This window comes from Artemia sp. Qi Xiang Cuo, chromosome 1, assembly GCF_049724085.1.
Source record: "Artemia sp. Qi Xiang Cuo chromosome 1, ASM4972408v1, whole genome shotgun sequence".
In the NCBI taxonomy this organism is placed as follows: domain Eukaryota; kingdom Metazoa; phylum Arthropoda; class Branchiopoda; order Anostraca; family Artemiidae; genus Artemia; species Artemia sp. Qi Xiang Cuo.
This window is the reverse complement of record NC_142794.1, coordinates 42,005,911-42,032,483: the sequence shown is the minus strand read 5'-3', so window position 1 is coordinate 42,032,483 and position 26,573 is coordinate 42,005,911. Positions and strand designations below refer to the sequence as shown.

The 26,573-nt window shown below is 32.7% G+C and overlaps 1 protein-coding gene across 1 annotated transcript in view; it reads right to left on the bottom strand.

Moving 5' to 3' along the window:
* Positions 1-26,573, bottom strand: part of LOC148956330 (cell adhesion molecule Dscam2-like) — a gene marked incomplete at its 3' end in the record, with an annotated part of 359,181 nt that overhangs the window by 188,850 nt on the left and 143,758 nt on the right. Inside the window, exons 10-11 of the mRNA XM_089090400.1 lie at positions 12,426-12,710; positions 10,842-11,035 (exon numbers count right to left, since the gene is read on the bottom strand). Of these exons, the coding sequence (XP_088946526.1) occupies positions 10,842-11,035; positions 12,426-12,710 (479 nt within the window). The remainder of the gene's footprint in view (positions 1-10,841; positions 11,036-12,425; positions 12,711-26,573) is intronic.

The following is a 26,573-nucleotide window of genomic DNA, read 5'->3' as shown; positions in this document are numbered from 1 at the left end:
GAGCAACATCAAAACATAAAAACGGACAGAAAATAGAGGCTGTGTTTTTTTTTCTGAACTTTCTGTGGGAGGAGAGGGTAACTATTTAGTTTAAGAAATTAGTTTCCGAGTAGAAAATGCTTCACTACAGATAAGGCTATTGTGTTGTTTTTTTTCTGAACTTTCTGAGGGAGGAGGACGGGGTAACTATTTAGTTTAAGAAATTAGTTTACGAGTAGAAAAATGCTTCACGTATTTTTACGTGAAAACAACTTCAACCGTGCCCAGCCCCCCGCGATCAGAAATTAAATTCTAAAAAAAGTTTCTTCAAGTGAAAGTAAGGCGCAACATCAAAACTTAAAAACTGACAGAAAATAGATTTTTACGTGAAAACAACTTCAACCGTGCCCAAACCCCCGTGATCAGAAATTAAACTATAAAAAAGTTTCTTCACCTCTTGAATACACAATACCAAAATTTCATTCAAATTTCATGTAAGAAAATTATGGAAAACACAATTCTCTAATTCAAATGTGAAACTTAAGTCCAGTTTTGGATACTCATAATGATGAGAACTGATGATTCTAATTCAATATTTTTTTTTCATAAAAACATACTTTTTTTTTAAAACTTCGAAATCATTCAACTTTATTTTTTTATTTTATTATTTTTTTTGTATGTATCTTAAAATTACAATATATGCTTACGGTTCTAACAATTGTACTCTATGATTTCTCAGAGACACGATGCGGTTTTCCCACTGGTACTCTATGGCCGGTTATCGACACTACCTAGTTTATTGCATGCATTAAATCAGTATTTTTTACGCAGTGGAACGATAAACACATAAGTCATATCTTAAAAAAAAGTGAAGATGGAACATTTTAATAAAGTGTGTTCACATGACAATGTTATTGTAGCATTGAATGCCAACAAGGAGAAGTATTTAAACTATGAAACAAGTACGAGTGGTAGCACTATTGGAAATGTATGCATGCATTGTCATGACAGTAAGGAATTAAATTTCTTTGGAATACCGAAAAGATTCCATTGTACAAATGGTGGATATGCGAGATTGAGATCTCCGGAGATGATTGCACTCAAATAGAATGCCAACATAAAAATAATCGTTGATGATAGAGGACAACTCCTCGCTACTGTTGCAAGTAACACATTACCAACTGATACATCCAATCGTCATCTTTTAGGTATTAGCATTCAACGGAAGGTCAATAAAAGAAAGGCCTACTCTTCTACGAATATCGTAAACCATATCTTGGCTACGTGCCAAAACTGTTACCTGTGTAAAAATAATGTAATAATAGACAGTGAAATTGCCAGAAAAATGAAATGGGCATTGTCAGAAAATGTCACTATGGAATATCAAGATGAATTGATGAAAAACAAAGTGCCAGCAAACGTTACCACCATTAATCAAACAGTCTATGAATCAAATAATAGCAAAGATGAAACGTATATTGAACCTGTCGATGACACACCCGTAAATATTGTGTATGACTCAAGATTGAATAATGATTATTCTACCGATTACGAGTTAAGAGAAGACAATAGCTACAATATCAAGAGAGAACATGGTGAACTATTTTATGGAACAGATTCAAAATGACCAAAGTTGATCATTGATATTAATAATGTATCATAACATATTTTTGTATTAATATTCTACCTAGCGTTATTTCATTAAAAGTGTATTATGCAATACATTGTTACGTTTTCATTATTTTTAGAGTAAGCTAGCATATCAAACGTTTAGAATGTCTATTAAAACATTGGAGATGTATGAAAAGAAATTCGCATACATCTATTGTCAGACACATGGGATAACATTGTTATATAAACGGTTCATAATAAAAAAAATATTTTGGGACAAGAAAAAAAAAATCTAAAATAATGTCGTGAAATCATCTTCAACACTCAGAGCAGGGGGGGGGGTGTTGGGATTGAATCATAGAGAAACAACGAATTTACTTTTTTTTAATGTGACTCAAAGACGTTTCGTTCTTTTCACTGGCATGAAATTGCATACAAACGAGCCAATCAGATGTTACAATCCTTTTGTTTGCTCAAAATTCAACACAGCAACGAGGGTTAGGCTACTTTATTTTGCATGTTATTCCTAAAGCCGATTAAGATGAAGAAATGTCTTCAACGTCAAGGCTATAAGAAAAAATAAGTTCTGGATATTTTTGTCAGTTTGTAGTTTATGCACTAATATCGATATCAGTAACGATTCTATTTGAACTTTCTCCAATTGACCAAATTTATCTCTAAACGCTTCATGATAGAAAATAGTTTGGGACAAGAAAAAAAAAACCTATCGACCTCCTTTTTTTTTTTTTTTGTTGAACACAATTGGTTGAAACAAAAGCAGAACTTTTAAAATCACAACAACTGAAGGTCAGTAAATAATTCCATTGTTTTTTTTTTTTGTTAAAAACGATTGATTGAAATAAAAGAGGAACTTTTGAAATCACAACAACAGATTAGACCGGTTTTTCTTTTAATTTTGGCTTCATGTGTTGTTACGTTGAATTTAGATTAGACCGGTTTTTCTTTCTATAGTTTTTTTTTGCGCATATTTTTAGAGTAGAAAAAAAAATTCTGGTTAGTCTGAAGTTGATTGTCTGAAAAGTATTTTTTTTTGGGGGGGGAGATACACGATTGGCTGAAACAAAAGCAGAACTTATAAAATCACTACAACTGAAGATCAGTAAATAATTCCGTTGCTTTTTTTTTGTTAAACACGATTGGCTGAAATAAAAGCAGAACTTTTAAAATCACAACAACTAAAGATCAGTAAATGATTCCATTGTTTTTTGTTTTTTTTTTGTTAAACACAATTTTTTTAAGCAAAATCATAACTTTTAAAATAACAACAAATGAAGGTCATTAAATAATTCCTTTGTTTTTTTTTGGTTAAACACGATTGATTGAAATAAAAGAGGAACTTTTAAAATCACAACAAATGAAGGTCAGTAAATAAAAAAAAACCTAAAATAATGTCATGAAATCAACATGCAAAGTCGACATAGCTTTATTTCATTTTTTAAGGTTCATTTAGACGAGGTTACGTGCGCGCACGTAATTTTTTGAATTTTTAGTAGAATTTTTTTTTCTACTCTAAAAATATGCGCTAGTCTCTACTATAGAAAGAAAAACCGGTCTAATCTAAATTCAACGTAACAACACATGAAGCCAAAATTAAAAGAAAAACCGGTCTAATCTGTTGTTGCGATTTCAAAAGTTCCTCTTTTATTTCAATCAATCGTGTTTAACAAAAAAAAAAACAATGGAATTATTTACTGACCTTCAGTTGTTGTTATTTTAAAAGTTCTGCTTTTGTTTCAACCAATTGTGTTCAACAAAAAAAAAAAAAAGGAGGTCGATAGGTTTTTTTTCTTAATATATGCATAATATACTTTAAAAAATAATGCATAATATACTTTTAATGAAATAACGCCATGTAGAATATTAATACAAAAATATATTATGATACATTATTAATATCAATGATCAACTTTGGTCATTTTGAATCGGTTCCATAAAATACTTCACCATGTTCTCTCTTGATATTGTAGCTATTGTCTTCTCTTAACTCGTAATCGGTAGAATAATCATTATTCCATTTTGAGTCATATACAATATTTACTGGTGTGTCACCGACAGGTTCAATATACGTTTCATCTTTGCTATTATTTGATTCATCGACTGTTTGATTAATGGTAGTAACGTCTGCTGGCACTTTGTTTTTCATCAATTCATCTTGATATTCCATAGTGATATTTTCTGACAATGCCCTTTTAATTTTTCTGGCAATTTCACTGTCTATTATTACATTATTTTTACACAGGTAACAGTTTCGGCACGTAGCCAAGATATGGTTTACGATATTCGTAGAAGAGTAGGCCTTTCCTTTATTGACCTTCCGTTGAATGCTAATACCTAAAAGATGACGATTGGATATATTAGTTGGTAATGTGTTACTTGCAGAAGTAGCAAGGAGTTGTCCTCTATCATCAATGATTATCTCTATGTTGGCATTCCCTTTGAGTGAAATTATCTTCGGAGATTTCGATCTCCATATCCACCATTTTGAGAATGGAATCTTCTCGGTATTCCAAAGAAATTTAATTCCTTACTGTCATGATAATGCATGCATACATTTCCAATAGTGCTACCACTTGTACTTGTTTCATAGTTTAAATACTTCTCCTTGTTGGCATTCAATGCTACAATAACATTGTCATGTGAAAACACTTTATTAAAATGTTCCATCTTCACTTTTTTTTTTAAGATATGACTTATGTGTTTATCGTTCCACTGCGTAAAAAATACTGATTTAATGCATGCAATAAACTAGGTAGTGTCGATAACCGGCCATAGAGTACCAGTGGGAAAACCGCATCGTGTCTCTGAGAAATAATTTAGTACAATTGTTATAACAGTAAGCATATTTTGTAATTTTAAGATACATACAAAAAAAAATAATAAAATAAAAAAATAAAGTTGAATGATTTCGAAGTTTTAAAAAAAAGTATGTTTTTATGAAAAAAAAATATTGAATTAGAATCATCAGTTCTCATCATTATGAGTATCCAAAACTGGACTTAAGTTTCACATTTGAACTAGAGAATTGTATTTTCCATAATTTTCTTACATGAAAGTTGAATGAAATTTCGGTATTGTGTATTCAAGAGGAGAAGAAACTTTTTTATAGTTTAATTTCTGATCGCGGGGGGTTGGGCACGGTTGAAGTTGTTTTCACGTAAAAATCTATTTTCTGTCCGTTTTTAAGTTTTGATGTTGCGCCTTACTTTCACTTGAAGAAACTATTTTTATAATTTAATTTCTGATCGCGGGGGGCTGGGCACGGTTGAAGTTGTTTTCACGTAAAAATAAGTGAAGCATTTTTCTACTCGTAAACTAATTTCTTAAACTAAATAGTTATCCCGCCCTCCTCCCTCAGAAAGTTAAGAAGAAAAAAAACACAATAGCTTTATCTGTAGTGAAGCATTTTTCTACTCGTAAACTAATTTCTTAAACTAAATAGTTACCCACTCCTCCCTGAGAAAGTTCAGAAAAAAAAACACAGCCTCTATTTTCTGTCCGTTTTTAAGTTTCGATGTTGCTCCTTACTTTCAGTTGAAGAAACTTTTTTTATAATTTAATTTCTGATCACGTTGGGGGTTGGGCACTCTTGAAGTTGTTTTCACGTAAAAATCTATTCTCTGTCCATTTTTAAGTTTTGATGTTGCTCCTTACTTTCAGTTGAAGAAAATTTTTTATAATTTAATTTCTGATCTCGGGGGGCTGGGCACTGTTGAAGTTGTTTTCACGTCAAAATCTATTTTCTGTCCGTTTTTAAGTTTTGATGTTGCTCCTTACTTTCAGTTGATTTGGGAGCTTGGAGGACCTTTGTGGACCGGTGGTTTCCTTCGGGGTGGGGGGGGGGGCAGCGGAGCCCTTTGGGGTTGTGGTAGGGGACCTCACAACACTGTTCAAATGGAACTTGTGTATTATAACGACCACAGAGTTTCACCCTCAAATCCTCTTCTAAAATCCTCTTTTAATTCGTCTTTCATAATGACTCTGACTGCTTCTTCAAAATAAGTACGTACCAACCTACTGGGTTCTGTCAATATATTAATATACATTAAAAGTTTTTATATCGGAGACTTAGGAGTTTTTGTGACATTAGGGGCCCTGTGGGAGCCCAGATTACCTTTGAATACCGGGGGCTTCCTTCAGGGGTGGGGTGGGGGGATCGGAGCCCTTTGGGGTTGTGCTAGGGGACCTCACAACACTGTTCAAATGGAACTAGTGTATTATAACGACCACCGAGTTTCACCCTCAAATCCTCTTCTAAAATCATCTATGAAATCATATTTTAAAATGTCTCTAACTGTTTCACCGAAATAATTCCCTAAAATAATAATTTGTTCTGAAAAGATATAATAAAGCCTTAAAAAGTATTATAATGGAGGACTCAGGAGCCATTGGGGCGCCGTGGGCCCGTTGGGGGCCCAGAGAACCTTTGTGGCCCGGGGGGTTCCGTCGGGGGTGGGGGGGGGGGATCGGAGCCCTTTGGGGTTGTGCTAGGGGACCTCACAACACCATTCAAATGGAACTTGTGTATTATAGCGACCACCGAGTTTCACCCTCAAATCCTCTTCTAAAATCATCTTTTAAAATTTCTCTAACTGTTTCACCGAAATAATTCCCTAAAATAATAATTTGTTCTGAAAAGATATAATAAAGCCTTAAAAAGTATTATAATGGGGGCTCAGGAGCCATTGGGGGGCTGGGGGCCCTTTGGGAGCCCAGAGAACCTTTGAGGACCGGGGGGGTACCTTCGGGGTTGGGTGGGTGGATCGGAGCCCTTTGGGGTTGTGGTAGGGGACCTCACAACACTGTTCAAATGGAACTTGTGTATTATAAGGACCACCGAGTTTCACCCTCAAATCCTCTTATAAAATCATCTATTAAATCATCTTTTAAAAGTCTCTAACTGTTTCACCGAAATAATTCCCTAAAATAATAATTTGTTCTGAAGATATAATAAAGCCTTAAAAGGTATTATAATGGGGGACTCAGGAGCCATTGGGGCGCCGGGGGCCCTTTGGGAGCCCAGAGAACCTTTGAGGACCGGGGGTTTCCTTTGGGGTTGGTGTGGGGGGATCGGAGCCCTTTGGGGTTGTGGTAAGGGACCTCACAACACTGTTCAAATGGAACTTGTGTATTATAACGACCACAAAGTTTCACCCTCAAGTCCTCTTCTAAAATCATCTTTTTAAAATGTCTCTAACTGTTTCACCGAAATAATTCCTTAAAATAATAATTTGTTCTGAAAATATATAATAAAGCCTTAAAAAGTATTATAATGGGGGACTCTGGAGCCATTGGGGCGCCAGGGGCCCTTTGGGAGCCCAGAGAACCTTTGCGGCCGGGGGGGTTCGTTCGGGGGTGGGGGGGGGGGGATCGGAGCCCTTTGGGGTTGTGGTAAGGGACCTCACAACACCGTTCAAATGGAACTTGTGTATTATAACGACCACAGAGTTTCACCCTCAAGTCCTCTTCTAAAATCATCTTTTAAAATGTATCTAACTGTTTCACCGAAATAATTCTCTAAAATAATAATTTGTTCTGAAAAGATATAATAAGGCCTTAAAAGGTATTATAAGGGGGGACTCAGGAGCCATTGGGGCGCCGGGGGCCCTTTGGAAGCCCAGAGAACCTTTGAGGACCGGGGGTTTCCTTCGGGGTTGGGGTGGGGGGATCGGAGCCCTTTGGGGTTGTGGTAAGGGACCTCACAACACTGTTCAAATGGAACTTGTGTATTATAATGAGCACAGAGTTTCACCCTCAAGTCCTCTTCTAAAATCATCTTTTAAGTCATCTTTTAAAATGTCTCTAACTGTTTCACCGAAATAATTCCCTAAAATAATAATTTGTTCTGAAAAGATATAATAAAGCCTTAAAAAGTATTATAATGGGGGACTCAGGAGCCATTGGGGTGCCGGGGGCCCTTTGGGAGCCCAGAGAACCTTTGAGGACCGGGGGTTTCCTTCGGGGTTGGGGTGGGGGGGTCGGAGCCCTTTGGGGTAGTGGTAAGGGACCTCACAACACTCTTCATATGGAACTTGTGTATTATAAGGACCATAGAGTTTCACCCTCAAATCCACTTCTAAAATCATCTTTTAAATCATCTTTTAAAATGTCTCTAACTGTTTCACCGAAATAATTCCCTAAAATAATAATTTGTTCTGAAAAGATGTAATAAAGCCTTAAAAAGTATTATAATGGCGGCTCAGGAGTCTTTGGGGCGCCGGGTGATCACACAAAATCAGAAAAAATGTTCAATGCTCCTTTAGTACCTACGCAATTAGATTGAAAATGAAGATATTTATGCAGAGTTTCAACTAGCTATGGCTAAGTTTGCTAAAAGACCAGTTATTTTCTTGCGAAAACACACAAAATCAGAAAAAATATTCAATGTTCCTTTAGTACCTACGCAATTGGACTAAAAATGAAGATATTTATGCAGAGTTTCAACTAGCTATTGCTAAGTTTGCTAAAGACCAGCTATTTTCTTGCGAAAACACAAAATCAGAAAAAATATTCAATGTTCCTTTAGTACCTACGCAATTAGACTAAGTCATCGTCCAGTTAACACTAAGATGTAATAGCTTGCCAAGTTTTGTTTAAAAACATACTAATCAAGTTAGTGTGACCCCCGCTTTCTCTCTCTCTGTTTGACCTCCAAAAAATGGGTGTCACATTAGAAAACCTGTCTGCCAACCCATGTATGCTTCATAGTAATAGGTCACTGGCCCGTGGTAAGGCAATGTACCGGTTAAACTACACGGTTCATAGGGTTCATAGTAATAGGTCACTGGCCCGTGGTAAGGCATATTACGCAATCACGACCAGAATATATAGATGCATTACTACTGGTATCTTTGGGGAATTATAGATTCAAATTCAGTTATTTATATAATACTGTCCTAAATGAAATATACTAAGATTTACAATATATATATATATATATATATATATATATATATATATATATATTATATTGCACTAACACAAATTCATGTGCATATATATTTAGCCTACATATACAACATATACCACACATATATGTCAAGTACATCCAATAAAACTGAAGTCCATTAAAAGACTTTCCGTTGTGTATTTAATATAACTCACAGAAACCGTGTTATTATTATTCCGTTTTATATGCCAAAGTGCTGCCAAAAATTTTGAACTTATCATAAGAATGCGTACTTTCATTCATTTCCCTTCTCGGATTTTACAATATTATGAAAAATCACATTACTATATAAAATACAAAATTTAAACAAAAATTCTCCAAATTCAGGGAAGACGCACCCTCCTCCTGCCCCGAAAGAACGGACCTGAGTGTGACGTCAAGACCAATGACCAGTTGATGCACACCTTGACGGGTTGGGATAAATAAAACCCTAATTGCGAAATCTTCACAAGGTTACACATTTTAACGCTCAAACAGTATCCCAGTGTCCCGTAAGCGCTAGAGAAAAATAAATAGGCCCATCAAAATGTGTTTTAGTACTTTACCTTTATTATTTGAATAAACATAAATAGCATTTATCGTTATGAACGATTTTTGAATTTGAGTGAAGATAGTTTTTGACAAGAGTTTTTTAGAAATTTGTTTTTTCATTTTCTCTAACTAAAAGGACTGGGAAAGGACGGAATAAAACAGGTAAATTTTAAGATTCACATTAGGATTTTTGATCAGGTAGATTCCAGTGATACACAACATAAAAAGTACAGTTCTTTGTTGCCATAGCCACCATACTCTGGTGCTCTCAAAAACAATTTATGCTAAACATATAATTGTAAATACTACCCTTTTAATAAGCTCTTAGACAGCTTTATATAAATTTGGCTCGCCACTTGTTGCGGATGAAAAAAAAAACAAATAAAAAGGGGACAAGAGCGTTTCAAGCTATTTTTCGAAATTTCCAAAAAAACTGATTTCATAATTAACTTTTACTGTTAAGATGAATATAAATAAAAGTCACTATTCCAAAACGCATTTTAATGTTTTTTTTTATTTTTCTGTTAATTTCAGAATATGTCCTTTAGTTTTCACTTATTAAGAGGGACGGGAGCGGCAATTTACAAGAGAACGAGTTGTGAACTGCCAGTTAAGGATTTTCAACCACGAAGCTTAAAATGGTACCCATTTTACGCTTCCCAGCCTTTAGCACCGGAAATGGCACAAAAAGTTTCATTTTTGGGGCTGTATCTCACTTTAGAATGGCATTATCAGGAAGAATCTCCAAAAAGTGTGTTGAAGTTGATTAAGACCTTTCAATTAAGTTCATTTTGTGTTTCATTCTGTGTTAAAGCAAAACATTGTAGCAAAGTGTTGAACTTCCAGGGGTGACAACTCATGAAAATTTCAAGGGGGGGGGGGGACAGATTTTGTAAAATCTGAAAGGATGCAATATACCCGAAAAGTTGTTTTTTGAAGTCTAGGAGGGTGAAGCAGAAAAATCTAGGACATTAATTCCCCCATGTCTCCTTCCCCAATTGGCATTACTTTGGGCGTCTATTGGTATTTTAATATTATGTTGTTCTTTATGGTTTATTTGAGGTAGTAATTATACCTTACAATATTAATGTTTTTAACAAATATTTTCCTATATGTTTAAAGCCATCTGAATGGCTTATATAAGATGCAATAGCTGAATCTCATCAGTCACAACAACAACAACAGCAAATTTTTATCATTTTAATTAATTATTCATTATTGGTCAAGGCTTAACCCAATAAAACTAACGGTTCAGAAACAAAATTAAGCAGCTCCATTTCATAAATTTGAGAATTTTAGAGTGGAGCCAATCAATTCCTTTTTTTTTTGGTGCTTTTTACTCATTAAGAAAATTCATGGCAATAAGGACTAATGTTTAAAAATGACAATGAAATGTTTGGGCTGTCCAATAATAGCATTTTTTTTTTAAATAACCCGAATTTACTAAAACACAATAGATTAACATTGGAATAACATTTTGAAGTGATCCACTATATGAAAAGGGGAGTTTATTGATATTTCTTCATTTATCTAACAATTCTTTTTCCTAAGACTTACTTACCTTAGCCTTTGCTGCCTACAAATTGTTAGAATTCCCATAAATTTTTGAGGCTATGGACCTTTATGTAGCTTTATCTAAATTCATATTACTGTTCAACAATGTGCGACCTCCTTTTATTTATTTGTTTGACTTACGTTTGACTTCCTCCGCTTGATTAATCCACCAAAATAAATCACTGATTTTATATCTTACCTCCATAAAGAGCAGGCTACTAGCAAGGGGAGTATTATGCTCTGTTATTCCCAAGTCTAATGAAATAGGAAGGCCATCTTTCATCCAGGATATAGTAAGTGGAAAATCTCCAGAGAAAACACTACAGGTAACTTGAAGTCGAGTTCCAATTTCCATTTGAGGGGGGAAAGCAAAAGGGGCTATTTTAGGAGGCTCTGAAAAAGAAATATTGAATGGCGGCGTAATATTACGAGTTTTCATATAGAACAGTGGTTATGCCTGAACGCTATACATAGACTATTTAAAATTCAATGGAAAAGTTGAAAGTATTGACAAGGGAAGTAAAATTTCCGAAAGTACGAAGGACAGAAAAACTAGAAAGTTTCCGCCACCTTTCGTATTTGGAAATTAAATGTTTTAGTCATCATCAAAAACAAGGTATTAAGTGTCATTCAGTCAAAACTAGAGCTGCAGGATATTTCACTATTTTTTTTATAGTGACCATTACATTTTTTAGCTAAGCCAGAAAAAAATTCGGATTTAGGCAATCACTCCTTAAAAAAATTATAATGTTCTCTAACCGATGGTTAATAAAAAATCCAACAAACAAAACCTAATAAAAGTTAACAAAAGCTGAAGAAATATTAATTGGTAATCCATTTATACTATGCTATGTTTTAGTTTCGAATGTTTGATATTATATGTCATACATTGAGTATGATTTCAGGCCGTATATTGAGGCAGGGGAGAAAACTAAATTGAAGACAAAGGAAATCTTACCTGTTTTAAACAAGGACTTTATATAAATTTAAAAGGTTTTGCAGGAATATTCTGTTTCTATGATAACTCTCTTGCAAGTAGCCTAGTCTAAAGAAGCTGTTTAGTAAATCTTCCAAGCGGCGTCAAAACTTTTGACATGATTTGTTCCAGGAAATTACCTGTAAGGAGACTATGTCTACCTTGGTTAGTTACGGAAAGGTTATATTTAGCCCAAATTCTTCCGGCCAGGGTCATCAATCTAATTTTGACTATTTTTCGTAAGCAAGTTTTTTGCGGGCTGCTTGGCCCCAGAACCGAAAAAAAAAATTGAACTTCCTGTAATTGTTACATTGTTATAGTATTTTAATCTAAATTCATAAATGAAAAGAGAACAAACAGGCGAATTTCCTTAAACAGGAAATAAATTGGTTAAAGAGAATTCAATGAGAAACAGCTAATGACCTATTAATCCTCTATATATACATTTACATTTGCGGTAAAAATCGATATAGTTTTTTGAATAAATAACCCCTGTGAGTTTCAACAGACTTTAGACTCGGTAGATAAACCATGGTGAGTGAAACATAAAACAAGTCCCAATATTTTGAAGTATAACTAACAGAAACAAAAATCCTACTAGTATTTTATGGAATATATAAATAAATTTTGTGGTGTTTAGAAGGTTATACATTAATGCTTAGTAAAAAGCAGTCAAAATATATACTTATAACTAAATTTCAAGTTACACCCAGTAAAAGGGCTAATGTTCTCCATAAGCACACATTTAAGCTTCTCATTAACACGAGACTGAATAAACTGTAGCAACAAAGGAAAAAAGAATCTTACTAGACACAATAACAGCAACTCTCCTTTTAATCGTAGCTCCAATAGAGTCATTACCTTCACAATAGAAATCACCACTATGGTCCTCTTTTTTGACACTTTGTATAATCAGTGTCCCATTGTCGGAGACAAACACGTCTCCAGCACTAAAGCCCCTAGGGAGCTGATTGTGTCTACGAGTCCAACGTATGTTTGACACTGGATAGCCAGAGATAGGGCAACGAATGGATAGTGTTCTCCCATATGCAGCTGTTATATTGACAATGCTGCTAAATGTAGCTGGACGACCTGAAAGATTTGTTTCAACATATATATTTTTTTTTAGATATCAAACATTTATATATATATATATATATATATATATATATATATATATATATATATATATATATATATATATATATATATATATATATATATATATATATATATATATATATATATATATATATATATATATATATATATATATATATATATATATATATATATATATATATATATATATATATATATATATATATATATATATATATATATATATTTCTAGTTTGGGTTTAATTCAAAGAAAAACAAAAAACACTGCCTGGTCCGCATCACAGCCATAGTTGTTGATAAAGAAAGAAACACGTGGCTACCAGCGCCAACAATAAATGTATCTAATACGTAATTTGATTAGATGGGGTGTTTTCAAATTTATATATATACATATATATACATATATATATATATATATATATATATATATATATATATATATATATATATATATATATATATATATATATATATATATATATATATATATATATATATATATATATATATATATATATATATATATATATATATATATATATATATATATATATATATATATATATATATATTCTTATGCAATCTTCATGATTTAAAATCATAGCGAAGATCTGAGAAGCTACATTCTTAGGAATGATATTTCTGAAGTTAAGGTAGGAAGTGCGGTTAGTAGTTGCTTCGGTTGAAATCAGGAGTTGAGCAGGATTTCGTCTTATCCATGCTTACCGCGTAAGAATTATTTCAATGAAAGTTTTCCCGAGGAACAAAGCAAAGTCAATGGGAGTCACTTTATTAAATGAAAAAGCAAAACTCTCCTAGACTTAATTCAGCTTCCTAGAAAACTTAGTATAACATATTAGGGAAGTCAATGAATTTTCGTGGATTTAGGGACTTCAGAGTTATCTTGGTAATAATACTACCCAGAAAAGCCTTGTTGAGTATTTTTATTATAGGGAGGGGGGGGGGGTAAAAAAATTTAAAAAACGGACAGAATTTTTTTTTTTAGTTGGACAAACATTTTGGGAGGGAGGAGCCAAGCTCTCTAACCCCCATGGAAATGGCCTTGCTACCCAGGTAAGTGAAGCTACCAGCTTAATTGATTTTCTTGTTACCTAACATTAATTCGTTGTCCTCATTTATTTCAGATCTAAGCAACCCCCTTCTTTTAATTTAATTATCAAACAGACACTTGCAGAGGGATCTCCCAAAATTTCCGAAAATTTACTTATTTCGCTAATGTTATTTTTCTAGGACGCTCAAATCATCTGCACAAAAACTTTAAAAAAAATTGAATTTAGGTTCTCCTCAAGGTATTTTACACACAAGTTATTTAGTTTCATAACCATACTCCATCAATAGTCGATTGGATAACCTAACCTGATATATGATGCTACATGGAACGTGGAACTCAAGTTCATAAAACTGTCATAACGTAGTCAGACATAGAACTGTGAAATAGCTCAGCAAAAATTCTACTTTGTTATATATTGCAAGTTTAAAAAAAAAACAAAAAAACTTTTATTCAGTCCAAGATGTGCGTCTCGGAATTTCTTTGATATTGATTTTAATTGACTGACTTTCTTGAAAAAAATAAATAGAGTTTTACTTCTTTTGAGCCATAACTGGACAACCATTTACTAACTTTATGAATAAATTTATCAACTTTATTGACGCCCCTGGAACCCAGCATAAGACAAAAGAGTGGCCAATCACGATCAAAATGCAATCGATATTATCCATGCTGGACTTGCTTTATTCGGGGTATGCAAGTGATCTTGCCACTTTTCAAGCCCGTTTGATGGCACAAAGGTCCTGTTCCATGTGATTAATGAAAGTATCTTAGCTAAATTCAGAATCACACGAAACTTCAGTAAATAGCATTTCCTGTTTTGTTGTCCCAAAAGCATGCATTTTGGTTATTATTATTCTTGATTTTTTTTTAATTGTGTAACAAGCTTTAATAGGTCGTTATAAGAAACGACATATTCGACAATATGATAACATATCACAAATCTTGCTTATCACAAAAGCAAACTAAGGAAGGTAAAAGGTACCTTATGACAGATTAAATCCAGGACAGCGTTGCCAATGCTTTGAAATAAACTCTACCAGTTTTCCGACTAAAATTGAGCCGCAAGAGGTTAATTTGTACCATTTGAACAGCAGGTTCAAAATTTGCCGTAACAAGAACAAAATTTTTGATAAAATGAAATTTGAGCAGATATTCTAGAGAGAAAGGGGCGAGTAAAACCAAAATATATGAGAAAATTTGTATTATATTAAATAATTTCTAAATGTACCGCCTTGTAACACGACCTCTAAATTTTGCCACAAATGGTACAATATTACCGCGTTGGCAACGTTGATACATGAAGTTAGTATTTGTCGGGTAAGGAGCCCGTTTAACGCTGTAAAATTATGTGGTAGTCAAGCATCATTTGACGGCAGCCAGGGTTACCACCCCTAGTGATTTATCACTATTTCTAGGTCATGGGCATAATGATTTTTTTCTGGCTAGTGATTTATAGTGGTTTTTGTTCTGCAACTAGTGTTTTTTTCCTAAATCTAATGATTTCTCACAGATTTAGTATGTAGATTCACGATTCAACCGAATAAATCATACAGGATGCTAATTGATATAAAAAAAAAAACGCAAAATAGTGGTCCATTACACTTCCTAATATGTTCCATATTAACGTTAAATCAAATATACCGCTTTTAGAGCTTCCGATTTCGTACCATATCAGACATAGAGCCCAGAGCGTTATCATCAAGGTAATAGGCGAACCTAGTTAATCTCAAAATTATAAAATTTTTCTATACTTCTTATTTCAACGTTTGCTCAGGTCAATTGTTTTTCTTCACATTTCAGATTTTTTACTCTCTATAATCTGTCAGCTCCAAATTAGAATTTCTTCTGTTAAAACCTTTGAAAGTAGAGTGGATATGAATACCCCATCTATATCCGCAAATAGAACAGAAATGAAGTCATTGAAAAAAAGAAGGTAGGTATATATTGAATATAATTTTCTGAATGAAAAAAAAAGTAGGACCTAGTGATTTTTGTAACAAGATTTGTAATAATTAGATAATTTAAATCGATTGTAGTTTGATTACTGAAGTCGGTAGGGAGTACGGAGGGGGTGTATCTGCTGGGGGAATTATTTATTTGTTTTAACTTTAACTTCTAATATCTAATCGAAACTCCAATAATTATCCAATTTCTCTTATTTGTAATTGAAACGCCTGATAAGCGTAAATACCGTGCTATTCTTTAAAGTTTTGGGTTTATGTACTAACAATAAATAAAAAAAAACAAGTTTTTTAGCTAAAAGTTAGGAGCGACAATAAAACTTCAAATAAACAGAAATTATTCCTTATATGAAAGGGACTGTCCCCTCCTCAACGCCTCGCTCTTTCCGGTAAAGTTTTTTATTATTTTAAAATAAAGGTATGAGACAGAGTCAAACTTTAGCGTAACGAGCGAGGTGTTGAGGAGGGTCAGCCCCTTTCATATACGGAATAATTTCTGTTCGTTTTAAGTTTTAATGTCGCTCCGTACTTTCAGTTAAAAAAAAACTTATTTTTTTGGTTAATTTCTGAACATCTTTGTATCAGTGCAGCTTTGATTTTGGCTCACCGTACATGAATAATTAAAACGAAATTTGCATATTAATTTTACTTTTTTTGGCTAAATGGCATTCTCAAAATTTTAATCTGAGGTAACTTATGAATTAACTTACGTAACGAACTTCTATATTCGTAAATTTTTATTACGCATATTAGGGGATTCACCGCCTAGTCAATACCTCACTCTTTATTCTAAAGTTCAAATGTTGTTCCAGTTCTTAAAGAATAACCCCTTAATCCCAAGGTCCGTTAATCAGAATAAATAGCTGTGATGAATGTGAAAAACAAACTTCAGGTAATAACTATAGAGCGATCCCAATCATATACGTAATAATTTCTGTGGGTTTTAAGTTTTAATGTTGCTCCTTACTTTTAGTTGAAAAAATTGTTGTTTCTTTATTTAATTTTTGATCGTTTTTTTAAATAATGCTGGGAAATCCGGCACCCCCTTCCTAACAATTTCCCTTCCCCCATGAAAACTTCCTTCATGGAAAGATCCTCCCACGTAACCCCCCGACCCATTCCCCCCAACTACCAGAAAAAATCCCCCTGAAAACTTCTGTATACTTCCCAATAACCAATGCTTTATGTAAGAGTAGTGTGCTATTAGGGAATTCGAGGGGATAATTAGAAACCTAACATACACTGTTTGAAGAGTGATTACCCAAATTTTTTCAAACAGGTTAATAACCTGTAGCTTACAGGTATCTTAGATCTCGTCCAGTATTGCATACATTATTACAGGTATCAAAGGTAATTCATTTACATAAAGGTAACTCGATTTGAAAAAATTTATCCCATTTGCATAACTCTGGTCTGAATGATCTTAATTGATGATTTGGATAATAGGATGAAACAGAGGACAATAAAATTCTTATTCTTTTAATTGGATCGTATGGAAGTGGTAGATCGCTTACCAACTACAGGTAAGTCTAAGGGGTTGGTAAGTCTTAGGCAGCGTGACATAATTGTTAGAATAACGTCATGTGTATAAGTCTGTGAAAACGGTTAGTGGTGACAAGGTGATCATGTGACTTGACATAGCTTCCACTTCTTGACAGTGTTCTTTATAATATACAAGTAATAATTGAGGAGCGTGGGCGATATAAAATATTCTTTAGCATTGGAGTATGCTAAAAAATTGAAACTAATAAAGCCGTAGGTGCCAAGAAAAGAGGCGGACTTGTGACTTGGCCTAGCTTTACTTCTTGGTTCTGTTCTGTATGATACACAAGTACCAATTGAGGAGTGTTGGCAATATAAAATATTCTGTAGCATCGGAGCATGCTAAAAAGTAGAAACTAATATAGTCATAGTTGCCAAAGAAAAGATCTCGTAACTTGACCTAGCTTTCACTTCTCCGTTGTGGTCGCTATAATACACAAGTACATAATGAGGGATATGGGCATTCTAGAATATTCTTTAGCAATGGACTGTGCTAAAAAGTTGAATGTAATAAGGTTGTAGATGCCAAGAAAAGAATTTTAACATAGAAATTCAGAACGATAATTAGAAATCCTTAGAAATCAATAGTGAGATGGTTATGGATTTGAACTATCAAGGACGCAACCACCAATGACCCTAACACCAAGGAACACAGACTCCAAGGGACCGCCTCCCCCCCCCTTTTTTGGCCCCTCCCCATTTTTTATACTTTTTTTACTTTTTTTATTTGAATTTTTTTAATATAGATGTTTTTTTTTAACTTTTTTTAAGTGTCTTAGAATGACATGAAATATGCTTAAAGCCGAAAAAATCACATTTAATATTTTCAAAATACAAAATGAGAATGATTATAAATAGGAGAATAAAAATAGGATAACATTGACAAAATCCAAGTATCAGATGAATAAATTTTTTATCAAAATCTTTTTCAGAGACATCGGATAAAAATTACAAAATCTAAGCATCAGATTTAATAAATTATTTATCACCATCTTTTGTCGGTTACATCGGATAACCTTGCCAAAATCTAAGTATCAGAGTGAATAAATTGCTTACCAACGTCTTTTGTTGGATACGGCGGATAACATTGAAAAAATCCAAGTATCAGATTAAATAAATTCTTTACCAACTTCTTTTGTCAGAAACTTTGATTACATTGACAAATTCTAAGTATCAGTGAATAAATTCTTTATCATTGCTCTTTATCAATATCATTTGTCGGGTTCATAGGATAAGATTGACAAAATCTAAGTATCAGAGTCAATACATTTTTATTAACCACTTTTATCTGATACTTCGGATAAAATTGGCAAAATCTAAGCATCAGATTGAATAAATTCCTTATCAGCATCTTTTGTCAAATACCTCGGATAACATTGCCAAAATCTAAGTACCAGAGTGAATAAATTCTTTATCAACGTCTTTTCTCGGAAACATCAGATAACATTAAAAAAAACTAAGTATCAGAGCGAATAAACTCTTCATCACCGTCTTTTGTCAAATACGCTTGTTAAAATTGAAAAAATCTAAGATTCTTTATTAACATCTTTTCTCGGAAATATCGGATAACATTCGGAAAATCTAAGCATCAGAGCGAATAAATTCTTTCTCATCGTATTTTGTCAGATACGCTTGCTAAAATTGAGAAAATCAAAGTATCAGAGTGAATAAATTCTTTACCATTGTCTTTTGACATATACGTATGATAATATTGACAAAATCTAATTATCAGAGTGACTAAATATTTTATCAGCATCTTTGTCAGATACATCGGATAACATTGACAAAATCTAAGTATCAGAGTGAATAAAATCTTTATCAACGTCATTTGTCGGATACATCGGATAATATTCACAAAATCTAAGTACCAGTGTGAATAAATTTTTTATCATCCTCTTTTATCGGATATGTTTGGTAAAATTGACAAAATCTACGTATCAGAGTTAAAAATTCTTTATCAATGTCTTTTGATAGATACGTTTGATAACATTGACGTCGGATAAAATTGAAAAATCTAAGCATCAGAGTGATTAATTTCGTTATCCACATCCATCGTCGGATACGTGGATAACATTATCGAAATCTAAGTATCACAGTGATTAAATTCTTTATCAACATCCATTGTCAGATACGTCGAATAAAATTGACATAATCTAAGTATCAGGGTGAATAAATTCTTTATCAGTGTCTTTTGTCGGATGCATTGGATAACATTGACAAAATCTAAGTATCAGAGTGAACTAATTCTTTATCATCCTCCTTTGTCGAATACATTTGATAAAATTGACAAAATCTAAGTATCAGAATGAATGAATTCTTTATCAATGTCTTTTGACAGATACGTTTGATAACATTGACATCGGATAAAATTGACAAAATCTAATTATTAGAGTGATTAAATTCTTTATCAACATGTATAGTCAGATACATAGGATAACATTGACAAAATCTAAGTATCAGGGTGAATAAAAAAACATCTTTGTCAGATACATCGTATAAAATTGACAAAATATAAGTATCGGATTGAATAAATTCATCATCAACATTTTTTGTCGGATAGATTTTAATAATTCTATCCGATGTATCCGGCAAAGGATGTTGATAAAGAATTTATTCACTCTGATACTTATATTATGTCAATTTTATCTTACGTATCCGACAAAAGATGTTGATAGAAATTTTTTTCATTCCGATGCTTAGATTTTGTCGATGTTAACCTATATATCCGACAAATGATATTGATAAAGAATTATGATAAAGAATTTATTCACTAATACTTAGATTTTGCCAATGTTATCAAACGTTTCTGACAAAGGACGTTGGTAAAGAATTTATTCATTCTGATACTTAGATTGTGTCAATGTCATCCGACGTATCCGCCAAAAGACGTTGATAAAGAATTTATTCATTATGATTCTTAGATTTTGGCAATATTATCCAACGTACCGGACAAAAGATGGTGACTAAACTATTTATTTAACCTGATACTTTGATTTTATCAATTTTATCCGATGTCTCTGACAAACAGGTTGATAAAAAAATTTATTCAATCTGATACTTGGATTTTGCCAATATTATCCTATGTGTCCGACAATAGATGTTGATAAGGAATTAATCACTCTGGTACTAAGACTTTGATAATGTTATCCTATATATCCGACAATAAATGTTAATAAAGAATTTAATCACTCTGATACTTAGATTTCGTCAATTTTATCCGATGTCAATGTTATCAAACTTATCCGTCAAACGACATTGATAAAGAAGTTATTCACTCTGATACTTAGATTTTGTTAATTTTGTTCAAACGTATCCGGCAAAATAGGATGATAAAGAATTTATTCACTCTGATACTTAGATTTTGTGAATGGTATCCGATGTATCCGACAAAAGACGTTGAAAAAGAATTTATTCACTCTGATAGTTAGATTTTGTCAATATTATCCTACGTAATTGACAAAGGATGTTGATAAAGAATTTATTGATCTCATACTTAGATTTTGTTAATTTTATCCGACGTATCCGACAAAAGATGTTGATAAAGAATTTATTTATTCTGATACTTAGATTTTGTCGATGTTTACCTATGTATCCGACAAGTGATGTTTATAAAGAATGCTGATAAAGAATTTATTCACTGATACTTAGATTTTGTCTATGTTATCAAACGTATCTGACAAAGTACGTCAGTAAAAAATTTATTCACTCTGATACTTAGATCGTGTCAAAGATATCCGACGTATCCTACAGAATATGTTGATAAAGAATTCATGCCTAATTGGCCTCTGAATAGTCTTTGCAAAATCAGATTTATTGAAGCCGACTTTACTAAGACCTTACCAATATTTTCCTAAAAACATGAATGTAATTCAAAAAAAAATTTAAATGAAATAATGATATGTAGAATATTAATATAAAAATATTTGATTCTGTGGTGTTGTAAAATCCTTTTGATGCAAAAAAATACTATATTAAATGGTAATGGAAGATTTTAATTACATGCAAACTGTAAAAGCATAGATTCTGAAACATTTGAAAAGTATGTGGTTTCTGTGAAATGTTGTAAAATCCTTTTGTAGCTAAAAAATATCTGTACCAATTGATAACGCCAGATTTTAGTAAAATGCATACTGCAAAAGCATGGATTTTGATCCCTTTGACTAGTTTCTTCATTCTGTGATATGTTGTAAAATTCATTTAATGCTAGAAGAAAAAATAAAAGTTGGATAATTTCTAAGTCCGAAAAATTCTAAGTAAAAAAAGAAGAAAAGAGCTACTACAAACAATATTTTTCTAATAGTAAAAGTCACGACTAATATGTCTATGAAATTCTCATTTTGTATTTTGAAAACATTAAATGTGATTTTTAAAGCATGTATCATGTCATTTTAAGACATGTAAGAAAAAGTTGACAAAATTCCTATGATACAAAATATGAAAATTGCTTATTTCCATCTTATTTCGAGAATCAATATATTTTTAAAAAATAAAAAAAAGTTGAAAAATGTTCAACGTCCCAAAAATTCCAAGTCAGAAAAAAAAGTGTCACTACAAACATTATTTTTCTAATAGTAAAATTCATGACTAACATATCAATGCCATTCTCATTTTGTATTTTGAAAATATTAAATGTGATTTTTTGGCTTTAAGCATATTTTAAGTCATTCTAAGACATGTAAAAGAAAGTTGAAAAAATTACTATATAATAAAGATAAAAATAAAAGAGTTCAATAAAAATTAAACTTCGAAAAAAGTATAAACAAAAATGGGGGTAGGGGCCAAAAATTTGGGGGGGCTATGGAGGCTGTGGTCCTTGGTTGTTAGGGTCATTGATGTACAGTCCTTTATGGTTCAAATCCATAACCATCTCACAAGTTGATTTCTAAAGATTTCTAAGGATTGTTCTGAATTTCTATATTAATATTATTTTCTTAGTATCTACAAAATTATTAGTTTTAACTTTTAGCATACTACATTGCTATTGAATATTTTAGAATGCCCCATCCTCATTATACATTTGTGTATTATAGCGACCACAGCCTATAAGTGAAAGCTGGGTGAAGTCACGAGAGTTTCTTTGGTAACCGTGGCTATATTAGTTTCAACATATTATCGTAATTCAATGCGAAGGAACATTTTATATTGCAAACCAATCTCAATTGATACTTGTGCATTATACAGACCAAAGCCAAGAAGTAAAGCTAGTTCAAGTCACAAGATCGCCTCTTTTCTGGGCGCCTACGCCTCTATTAGTTTCAATTTTTAGCATACTCCAATGCTAAATAATATTTTATATCGCCCACACTCCTTAATTGGCACTTTTGCATTATAGAAAACACAGCCAAGAAGTGAAAGCTATGTCAAGTCGCATGATCACCTTGTCACCACTAACCGTTTTCACAGACTTATATATATAACGTTATTCTAACATTTATGTCACACTGCGTAAGACTTACCAACCCCTCAGACTTACCTGTAGTTGGTAAGCGATCTACCACTTCCATACGATCCAATTAAAAAATTGAGAATTGTATTGTCCTCTATTCCATCCTATTATTAAAATCATCAATTAAGATCATTCAGACCAGAGTTATGCAAATGGGATAACTTTTTGCAAATCGAGTTACCTTTATGCAAATGAATTACCTTTGATACCTGTAATAATGTATGCAATACTGGACGAGATCTAAGATACCTGTAAGCTACAGGCTATAAACCTATTTGACAACTTTTGGGTAATCATCCGTCAAACAGCGTATGTTACAGACAGGTTTCAAATATATCCCCTTGAATTCGCTAATTACACACTACTTGTAAGAATTGGGCAAAAATCATAACTTGCAGACCTTCCCCCGGGGACTGTTTGGGATTAAGTCATCTTCAAATACATAGTTATTGTGTTTTTCGACCATGCTGAACAAAATGACTATCCAAAAATTTTGATCGGGTGACTTTGAGGACAAAAAGAGCGTGGGAGGGGGCCTGGTTGCCCTTCATTTTTTGGTCACTTAAAAAGAGCACTAAAACTTCAATTTCAGTTTGAATGAGTCCTCCCGCGATTTTCTAGGACAACTGAGTAGATATGATCACCCCTGGGAAAAAACAAACAAAAAAAAGACAAATAAAGACGCATCTGTGATCTTTCTCCTGGCAAAAAATACAAAATTTCACATTTTTGCAGATAGGAGCTTGAAATTACTTTAATAGGGTTCCCTGATACGCTGAATCTGATGGTGTGAATTTTCATTAATGTTCTATGACATTTATGGGGTGTTTTCCCTTTTTTCGAAAATAAGGCATATTTACTCAGGCGCGTAACTTTTGATGGGTAAAACTAAATATGATGAAACTTTTATATTTAAAATCAGCATAAAAATCTGACTCTTTTGTTGCATCTATTGGTTTCAAAATTCCGTTTTTTTAGAGTTTCGGTTGCTATTAAGCCGGGTCGCTCCTTACTTACAGTTCGTTGCCACGAACTGTTTGATTACAACCAGTTTGTGGTAACGAACTGTAACAATGAAGTGACACGGCTCAATAGTAACGATAATTCTAAAAAAACAAAATTTTGATACCAATAGATATATCAGCGGCTTATTATGCTGATTCCAAATATGAAATTTTTTCCATGAAAATATAGAAATGGTCATTTCTAAAATTGTCGCTTGTGTCCTGGTTATTATACTAGTTCAAAAATACGACATTTTCTAAGTTTGTTGGGGAGAAAACTTGGGTTTTAATGAGACAGGGGAAAAAAAGAAAGAAAAAGGAAATATTTCGGTTCATCACCGATAACCAATTTCCGAAAATCGGGGGACAGGCCAAGGGTACCAATTAAGGAAAATACAGGGAGGAAGCAAGTATTTTGTTTTCGTCTCTGCATAAAGATGCGACAAGACATTTATTAAAATTTCAAGGATATTTCTCGCTTGAGAAAAAACAAAACACTAATCTAAAGGTATTTTTCCACATCTGGGGGGGGGGGTAATTTTACTTCCTCCTCATTTGTATAAAATATGGTAAAGAAACCAGGTGGTAACCCTGGCTGCAGCGATGCAAAGACATTTATTTATGTTACTGTGACAGTTTTTAGACATGGAATGTGGTTAGGTTTTTTTCTCCAAAAGGTAAAATTACACCTTTTGGGCAAAACCGTGACTTCTAAATAGTGTGAGACTCAATAAATATTGAAAGTAATTGATTGAATCATTCGAAAGGAAGTTTCTTAGTCTCCCTATGCCTTTGAAATTACTTTTGACGCTTTGCTTCTTTCAGTCCTATTTTATGAATAAAATTTTTATTTGGCGTTTCTTAAAATCCTCTTCCTGGAGAACGGTAAGCACTAAATAAATGTAAATATGAAGGGCTCCGGCAATTCCATAAAAGCTCTATTTTTATCTTGTTCTACCGTAATCTCTTAAAGTTCTCGCCCGGGAACATATGAGAGGAAATTCATTTACAAATACAGATTATTAGACCAGTGAAAACCTTTGAGAAACGATAAATATAAAGGAAACTTTCCACTATACTTCAAGATTCTCTCTTTACGTGGGATCATGATGCGTTGAAGTTCTTGTCGCATAAGAGCTTTTTTAATCCTGTCTAGACTAATTTTATTCAACAAACCAGTTTGTACCACGAAAAGGAGATGCAGGTATGGAAAGCTAACGAGAAATTTTTTTTTTTTTTCAGAACTAAAATGAAAAGCGCAATAAAATCAAATCTGATAAAAAATGTAACAATTCATAATATAACAATGCAACAACAAAATTAAAAATAGGAATATCAGAAAAGTAAGACCAGCAAAAAAGTCCCAACTCCATTTCCTAACAAATACCCCAATGTGCTAATATCCGAGAATTAAGGCTCCAGAATTGCTTTTTGGGACCTCATAAATTACACAGAGATTAAATTATATTTTTATCAATGAGTGGTATCCGTATTGAATAGAGGCTTTTAACAAGTTAGAATTAAAACTTTTATAATGGTAGTTTAGTTTGATATTCTTACTCTAGTATTTACTGTATAAATTTAGAATATTTTAGTACAATATAGGTACTCGTATATTTTATTAGCTTGTCTTAAATAGTCTTCAGTTCATGTATAGGCTATATTCGTATATTTAAGTGGTTTATCTTATTAAACAATTGACAGAAGATCACAACCAATGTCAAGAGCTTCTTATTTGACCTATTATATTCGTACACTTCAACATTTATTTCTTTAGTATTTATTCAAGAACCATAATTAATCCTGCTGAAAACAATAGTTGATAGGGGTCTCATAATATTAAATCCTCGGGTCATCTCAACAGCCTATCAGTGTTCTATCAACTCTCTTGAAACTGTCATGCTTGTCATATTTATAACACTTTAAAAGCAGATTTAAAAGTTTTTTTATAATTTCTGATCAAGGCAATATTACTTAGAGAAAGATGATGTTGAGGAAAAAATTCCTTGATCATAAATTAAAACGAATTTAGTGTCTGTAAAGTTTCTCATAATAAAAGAAAGGGATATTTTAGGAGAAATGTAAGGGAGGTGTTTTCAGACTTTTTGAGGTGTTGCTGACATGAAACAACGTTTGCACCATATTTTAACGATCGCATCAATAAAGCTTGTTTTTTCCTTTCCTTAAATTACGTTTATTCGTTATTAGCCTTTTAGACTACTATTTCTAGCGTTTTATAAACAAACAGAATATGATGTTCGAATTAAACACACATTCCTTTCGAATAGGCCGTTTAGAAACTGTCTATTATAGCAAACTTATAGCGAATTATAGCAAAATATAGAATTATTGCGGATTTATAGCGATAGTGAATTTAGAAACTGGGTGTACAAACCACCTTACAAAAAAAAACAAGAAGATAAAACATGAATTAAGAACAAGAAATTATAAAAAAAACGTTTAGTTTTTTTTTAATACCATATAGTACCTGTGAAAGTCTGTTTCAAAGAAATTATGGAAGTCCAAAACTTTTATTTGTGAAATCATTCTAGCAAGTATTTAACCCTTCAGTTAAGTTTTGGGTTAATTTTTAACCCAAAACTTAATTATTAAACCCTCAGAGCTGTATGAAGGGAAAAATTTCCTATACTTAATAAGTTCAAAACGGGTTTGTGTACTTTTTATCCAAAACCAATTCCAGCAACACAGGAATATTCATTGGTATCTCCAATTTAAGCAACAAAATCCGCCCATAAGCCAAATGAATTTGAGTTTTGGCTAAAGCCATGGGATTATTTTAACCCCCAA